This window comes from Rhinopithecus bieti, unplaced genomic scaffold (genome assembly GCF_001698545.2).
Source record: "Rhinopithecus bieti isolate Rb0 unplaced genomic scaffold, ASM169854v2 scaffold_22, whole genome shotgun sequence".
NCBI classification, from domain to species: domain Eukaryota; kingdom Metazoa; phylum Chordata; class Mammalia; order Primates; family Cercopithecidae; genus Rhinopithecus; species Rhinopithecus bieti.
This window is the reverse complement of record NW_016803136.1, coordinates 600,810-608,419: the sequence shown is the minus strand read 5'-3', so window position 1 is coordinate 608,419 and position 7,610 is coordinate 600,810. Positions and strand designations below refer to the sequence as shown.

Here is a 7,610-nt window from a genome sequence, read left to right as displayed (position 1 = left end):
CGACAGACACTTTTGGAGGCCGCCCTCACCCCCTGCCCTCTGCCCACCCATCTGTACCTCCGGTTGGTCAGAGCCCTGTGCTGATTCCACGCTGTGTTCGGATCCCAGGAGAGGCACGGAGGAGGCAGCGGCAGCCAGACACCCTGCACCACCCATTCATCACCTCCTCAGCAGCTGGCCCTGCCCAGCCCCTGGGTCCCTCCCAGGCGGCTCCAGTCACCTGCTCAGCCCCGGGGGTGGAGGGGAACAAAGAGGCTCGCAGGCCCTGCCTCGCGGCGGCCGCAGCCACTGCACACCAAGCCCAGCCCCGGAGGCTGCACCACACGCGGGAGCTCTGAGCCCTGCAGAATGACTCTGAGAAAAGATGGCTGCAGCACTGCCAGGGCCGGGCACCGGCGGGGGCGGCCTTGAGAGGTGTCAGGCCAGGAAGGAGCATCTGCAGGTTTTCTGTACACCAGGCCCGGGGCCGCGTATTTCACCTGGGCTGTCACCTTGGCTCCTGGCTCTCTGGCTGGGACACAGTCCCCGTCCTGTTTCACAGGGGAGGGAGGCGAGGTTCGGAGTGGACCAGGGGTTCCTCCGAGGCTGTTTGCTGGCTCCCGCCTGGCTGGGCTGGGCTTTGTGTCTCCAAAAATATATACAAATTAGCCCGGCATGGCGCTGCCTGCTTGGAGTCTCAGCTACTCAGGAGGCTGAGGAGGGAGGATCGCTTGAGCCCAGGAGATGGAGGCTGCAGTAAGCTATGATTGCCTCATTGCACTCCAGCTGGGGCGACAGAAAGAGACTCTAGCTCCCCGCCCCCCCAAAAAAAGTAGCTCCCTTACAAATCGTTCCTCCTTGTCTTTGGTTTTGTGTTTCCCTTGGTATCTGCGTGAGGCTGTATCTGATATTAGGGAACTTCACCAGGACAGCTGCTGGGAATGTAGGATCAAGTATCAGCTTCCTTCTCAGATAAGTAGTAAGGCAGTGTCAGCTTCCACAGGGCTTAAGTAGCCCTGTCTTCTGAACTGGCTGGCTGTGCATCCTGTTCTGCCTGAAACCACGGGGCGGGGCGGGCGGTGGGAGCAGAGTGAGCTGTCTCTGTTTAAAACATTCCAGAGCTGAAGTCCAGATTGGCCTCAGATAACCCACAATGGGGCCGCGAATCATTGACAGTTGGTTACAAGAATAAACAGTTGGAGGCTATGACATTTCTAGGCCGGGCGCGGTGGCTCACGCCTGTAATCCCAGCACTTTGGGAGGCCGAGGTGGGCGGATCACCTGAGGTTAGGAGTTCGAGACCAGCCCGGCCAACATGGTGAAACCCCATCTCTACTAAAATGTAAAAAATTAGCTGGGTGTGGTGATGGGCACCTGTAGTCCCAGCTACTGAGGAGGCCGAGACAGGAGAATCGCTTAAACCCAGGAAGCGGAGGTTGCAGTGAGCTGAGATCGTGCCATTGCACTCCAGCCTGGGTGACAGAGGAAGACTTCATCTTGAAAACACAAAAGGACGTGACATTTCTAAAATGCTGAGGACGTGTGAAAATGGTGTTTATGCTAATAAATACATAAATGATTAAATATAGATGACTTACCTAGTGGTTTCGGGGGGCGAGTGCCACGAGAGAATTTTACAAAGCAGCCCATTCCTCCCGAAGGCAGGGCAGGGTTCCCTGCTTCCCATTCCCGTGCTGGGAGCCCCTGGAGCTACCACACCTGGGGAGACTGGGCCCAGGGGACTCTCCCTCTCCTTTCTTTAAACCATCTTGGTTTTCTCTCCCTCCTGACGACTTCAGGATGACATGACTGACTCCCTGCGAGATTACACCAACCTGCCTGAGGCGGCCCCTTTGCTCACCATCCTGGACATGTCAGCCCGGGCCAAGTACGTGATGGACGTGGAGGAGATCACCCCGCCATCGTGGAGGCCTTTGTGAATGACTTCCTAGCAGAGAAGCTCAAACCGGAGCCCATCTAGCGTGGCTCCGGCCTCCTGAGACGTTATTTAAAACTCAGCCTTCTCCTCCTCCTCCCCTCCTTCCCTCCGCCCTCGGACTTACCCAGCGTGCCCCGAACCACACCACCCAAGTGTCCAACCTCTCTGTGGTGCCTTGTTTCTGCATTAAACTCCTCAGCCAGCACCCTGGGGTGCGGAATCCAGCAGCGGCAGAATCCACCGTGTTTGGGGCGTGGGATGGCTGGGGTCATGGCCTGGCCAGAGTGGGGCTGCATCACTCTTGCAAAGTCACTTGCTTTTGGTGAAGGATTTGCCAGGGTGTTCCAGGGCAGAGTGAGCGTGGAGGGCCAGTGGCTCCTGCTCGGGCTGGGACTCGGGCATCGGCACACACAGAGCCCCGGACGGCCAGAGGGGAACCACTGGGGACACCTGTGTGGAGGCAGAGCTGAGAAAGGGCCTGAGCCTCAGTGGACCTCAGCTTAGAGCTGCGGTGAGAACATCCTTTTCTAAGCGACAGTCTTTCTCAGTCTGAGAGAAAAGCAGCCCACTTGTGTATTCTCGGGCAGGGGATCTCCAAATGCAAAAGGAAGCTTGTGGAGGTTTTTTGGGTGAGAAAAAAAATGTAGCTAAGGTAATGGTTCGTATAGTAACGGCTGATTTTATGGAGCGCCAGCCTCCTGATGAGAGCTCCTCATTCTTTTCTTCCTTGACCTTGAAGTCTCTGCCTGCTCATACAAAGAGCTCCCACCATCTTGAAATTCTGATAATGAATCCTTCTCTTTGGGCATCTTCCCAAAAAACTTAGCCCTGAGTCCTAGGAGGAGCATGTCTGAACCAGCAGAGACCTCTGACTCCACCCAGCTCTGTGCCTGAGGCCCCGATCTCTGCTGAGGTGCCCACGCCCATATTTGATCACCCCTGCCATTGCCTTTTTTCTTTTTTTTTTTTTGGAGATGGAGTCTTGCTCTCTTGCCCAGGCTGGAGTGCAGTGGCATGATCTTGGCTCACTGCAACCTCCGCCCCAAGGTTCAAGTGATTCTCCTGCCTCAGCCTCTGGAGTACCTGGATTCACAGGCGAGCACCACTGGACCTGGCTAATTTCTGTATTTTAGTAGAGACAGGTTTTCACCATGTTGGCCAGGCTGGTCTCGAACTCCTGACCTCAGGTGATCCACCCGCCTCGGCCTCCCAACGTGCTGGGATTACAGGCGTGAGCCACCGCACCTGGGCCCCTTTTCAAAGCAGAACTACAAAGATGAGAAATTACCAGAAGCCTTGCCTTTTCCTAAGCACCAGCAGAAGGAGCTGTGCCCGAGGGTGGAGGGCGTATCAGCCACGAGTGGACCTTGTATCGCCTTTGCTAGGCCCAGGTAGGTTGTTGGCCTCTTACTTGGGCTGACTTGACCACCGAAAGAGAAACAAACTCTGTTCTCAGGATTGGGGACGGACGGCTTCGGCCGAGCCTTTTAGCCTCGTTCACTCAGGTGTCAGGGACTTTAAACCACCCTGGGCCTTACCCTTGGCCCCACTCAGCACTCTGCCAACCAAGACCACTGACGTGGAAAACCCAGTCCCCACCCCGTCATGAGCTGTTGACACCGTTGTTCCTTGCTGAATTGGATTGTTGATTTGTAGTTCAGAGGCGTACCGCGAGTTGGCGATTAGACGTCATGTGACGTTACCGTCTGAAATGCGATCACCCAGTAGGAAATAAAGCAGGTATCTCTGGACCTTACCCACCGCTGGGCCTTTGCTGTCCTTAATAACAAAAGTCTTTTGTGCTGTGGTCTATCGGGGTGGGCAGCGGAGGACACCTGGTAGCTGGGAGCTGTGTCCCAGGAGTTCTGAGACCCCAGGATGTAGCATCCGTCGCATCTTCCTGGTTTCCAGCAGCCAGGAAGCTCATTTGGGTGACAGTGGCAGAGGCAGGTCCCTCCTGGAGCCCTGGTCACCGTCTCTCCTGGTTTGACCNGCAGTAAGCTATGATTGCCTCATTGCACTCCAGCTGGGGCGACAGAAAGAGACTCTAGCTCCCCGCCCCCCCAAAAAAAGTAGCTCCCTTACAAATCGTTCCTCCTTGTCTTTGGTTTTGTGTTTCCCTTGGTATCTGCGTGAGGCTGTATCTGATATTAGGGAACTTCACCAGGACAGCTGCTGGGAATGTAGGATCAAGTATCAGCTTCCTTCTCAGATAAGTAGTAAGGCAGTGTCAGCTTCCACAGGGCTTAAGTAGCCCTGTCTTCTGAACTGGCTGGCTGTGCATCCTGTTCTGCCTGAAACCACGGGGCGGGGGCGGGCGGTGGGAGCAGAGTGAGCTGTCTCTGTTTAAAAACATTCCAGAGCTGAAGTCCAGATTGGCCTCAGATAACCCACAATGGGGCCGCGAATCATTGACAGTTGGTTACAAGAATAAACAGTTGGAGGCTATGACATTTCTAGGCCGGGCGCGGTGGCTCACGCCTGTAATCCCAGCACTTTGGGAGGCCGAGGTGGGCGGATCACCTGAGGTTAGGAGTTCGAGACCAGCCCGGCCAACATGGTGAAACCCCATCTCTACTAAAAATGTAAAAAATTAGCTGGGTGTGGTGATGGGCACCTGTAGTCCCAGCTACTGAGGAGGCCGAGACAGGAGAATCGCTTAAACCCAGGAAGCGGAGGTTGCAGTGAGCTGAGATCGTGCCATTGCACTCCAGCCTGGGTGACAGAGGAAGACTTCATCTTGAAAACACAAAAAGGACGTGACATTTCTAAAATGCTGAGGACGTGTGAAAATGGTGTTTATGCTAATAAATACATAAATGATTAAATATAGATGACTTACCTAGTGGTTTCGGGGGGCGAGTGCCACGAGAGAATTTTACAAAGCAGCCCATTCCTCCCGAAGGCAGGGCAGGGTTCCCTGCTTCCCATTCCCGTGCTGGGAGCCCCTGGAGCTACCACACCTGGGGAGACTGGGCCCAGGGGACTCTCCCTCTCCTTTCTTTAAACCATCTTGGTTTTCTCTCCCTCCTGACGACTTCAGGATGACATGACTGACTCCCTGCGAGATTACACCAACCTGCCTGAGGCGGCCCCTTTGCTCACCATCCTGGACATGTCAGCCCGGGCCAAGTACGTGATGGACGTGGAGGAGATCACCCCCGCCATCGTGGAGGCCTTTGTGAATGACTTCCTAGCAGAGAAGCTCAAACCGGAGCCCATCTAGCGTGGCTCCGGCCTCCTGAGACGTTATTTAAAACTCAGCCTTCTCCTCCTCCTCCCCCTCCTTCCCTCCGCCCTCGGACTTACCCAGCGTGCCCCGAACCACACCACCCAAGTGTCCAACCTCTCTGTGGTGCCTTGTTTCTGCATTAAACTCCTCAGCCAGCACCCTGGGGTGCGGAATCCAGCAGCGGCAGAATCCACCGTGTTTGGGGGCGTGGGATGGCTGGGGTCATGGCCTGGCCAGAGTGGGGGCTGCATCACTCTTGCAAAGTCACTTGCTTTTGGTGAAGGATTTGCCAGGGTGTTCCAGGGCAGAGTGAGCGTGGAGGGCCAGTGGCTCCTGCTCGGGCTGGGACTCGGGCATCGGCACACACAGAGCCCCGGACGGCCAGAGGGGAACCACTGGGGGACACCTGTGTGGAGGCAGAGCTGAGAAAGGGCCTGAGCCTCAGTGGACCTCAGCTTAGAGCTGCGGTGAGAACATCCTTTTCTAAGCGACAGTCTTTCTCAGTCTGAGAGAAAAGCAGCCCACTTGTGTATTCTCGGGCAGGGGATCTCCAAATGCAAAAGGAAGCTTGTGGAGGTTTTTTGGGTGAGAAAAAAAATGTAGCTAAGGTAATGGTTCGTATAGTAACGGCTGATTTTTATGGAGCGCCAGCCTCCTGATGAGAGCTCCTCATTCTTTTCTTCCTTGACCTTGAAGTCTCTGCCTGCTCATACAAAGAGCTCCCACCATCTTGAAATTCTGATAATGAATCCTTCTCTTTGGGCATCTTCCCAAAAAACTTAGCCCTGAGTCCTAGGAGGAGCATGTCTGAACCAGCAGAGACCTCTGACTCCACCCAGCTCTGTGCCTGAGGCCCCGATCTCTGCTGAGGTGCCCACGCCCATATTTGATCACCCCTGCCATTGCCTTTTTTCTTTTTTTTTTTTTTGGAGATGGAGTCTTGCTCTCTTGCCCAGGCTGGAGTGCAGTGGCATGATCTTGGCTCACTGCAACCTCCGCCCCCAAGGTTCAAGTGATTCTCCTGCCTCAGCCTCTGGAGTACCTGGATTCACAGGCGAGCACCACTGGACCTGGCTAATTTCTGTATTTTTAGTAGAGACAGGTTTTCACCATGTTGGCCAGGCTGGTCTCGAACTCCTGACCTCAGGTGATCCACCCGCCTCGGCCTCCCAACGTGCTGGGATTACAGGCGTGAGCCACCGCACCTGGGCCCCTTTTCAAAGCAGAACTACAAAGATGAGAAATTACCAGAAGCCTTGCCTTTTCCTAAGCACCAGCAGAAGGAGCTGTGCCCGAGGGTGGAGGGCGTATCAGCCACGAGTGGACCTTGTATCGCCTTTGCTAGGCCCAGGTAGGTTGTTGGCCTCTTACTTGGGCTGACTTGACCACCGAAAGAGAAACAAACTCTGTTCTCAGGATTGGGGACGGACGGCTTCGGCCGAGCCTTTTAGCCTCGTTCACTCAGGTGTCAGGGACTTTAAACCACCCTGGGCCTTACCCTTGGCCCCACTCAGCACTCTGCCAACCAAGACCACTGACGTGGAAAACCCAGTCCCCACCCCGTCATGAGCTGTTGACACCGTTGTTCCTTGCTGAATTGGATTGTTGATTTGTAGTTCAGAGGCGTACCGCGAGTTGGCGATTAGACGTCATGTGACGTTACCGTCTGAAATGCGATCACCCAGTAGGAAATAAAGCAGGTATCTCTGGACCTTACCCACCGCTGGGCCTTTGCTGTCCTTAATAACAAAAGTCTTTTGTGCTGTGGTCTATCGGGGTGGGCAGCGGAGGACACCTGGTAGCTGGGAGCTGTGTCCCAGGAGTTCTGAGACCCCCAGGATGTAGCATCCGTCGCATCTTCCTGGTTTCCAGCAGCCAGGAAGCTCATTTGGGTGACAGTGGCAGAGGCAGGTCCCTCCTGGAGCCCTGGTCACCGTCTCTCCTGGTTTGACCGGGAAGCTCATCTGGGTGACAGTGGCAGAGGCAGGTCCCTCCTGGAGCCCTGGCCACCGTCTCTCCTGGTTCGACTTGGCCCTGGACGGAGGGCGAATCCTCAGATCACGTACCTTGTTGTGGACATTCTTGCCCATTTCCTCCCTCCAGGGGAGCCGAGTCCTCTGAAGTCTGAGAAAGCTGGTTGGGAAAACAGGAGGAATCACGCAGGGGTCTCCTTGTGAAGAATGGGGCCAGTGTGGGAGCCCCTTAACCCCAGCTCGTCCCAGGGCTCAGGGCTTCTCTGGGAACCCTGCCGGTGTCTCCCTTAGAGGTCGGGGTGGGTGGGATGAATGTGGCTGACCTGAATGTGGGAGATGGCAGGATTTCTGTCCATGCCCTGTATCGTGATGGCCTCGGAGGAAAGGTGGGTTCTCTTAGTTCCTTCTACCTTTAGGGCAGAAGGAACAAAGTCCAGCGAGGGGGTTGCCCTTAGTCATTGCAACTGGGTTCTCGACACCAGAATTC

General features: G+C 55.3%; 1 protein-coding gene across 3 annotated transcripts in view; it reads left to right on the top strand.

Moving 5' to 3' along the window:
- NXN (nucleoredoxin) overlaps nt 1-6,866 on the top strand; it is a 203,168-nt gene extending 196,302 nt beyond the window's left edge. For 2 of the 3 annotated variants that reach the window (XM_017865022.1, XM_017865110.1), the window contains exon 8: nt 1,779-2,123. In XM_017865022.1, coding sequence (XP_017720511.1) covers nt 1,779-1,919 — 141 coding nt within the window. In that variant the 3' untranslated portion in view covers nt 1,920-2,123. Of the gene's footprint in view, nt 1-1,778; nt 2,124-4,961 lie in introns of those variants that run through there. The other variant, XM_017865182.1, reaches the window with a different exon arrangement.
- Nucleotides 6,867-7,610: the final 744 nt, after the last annotated feature.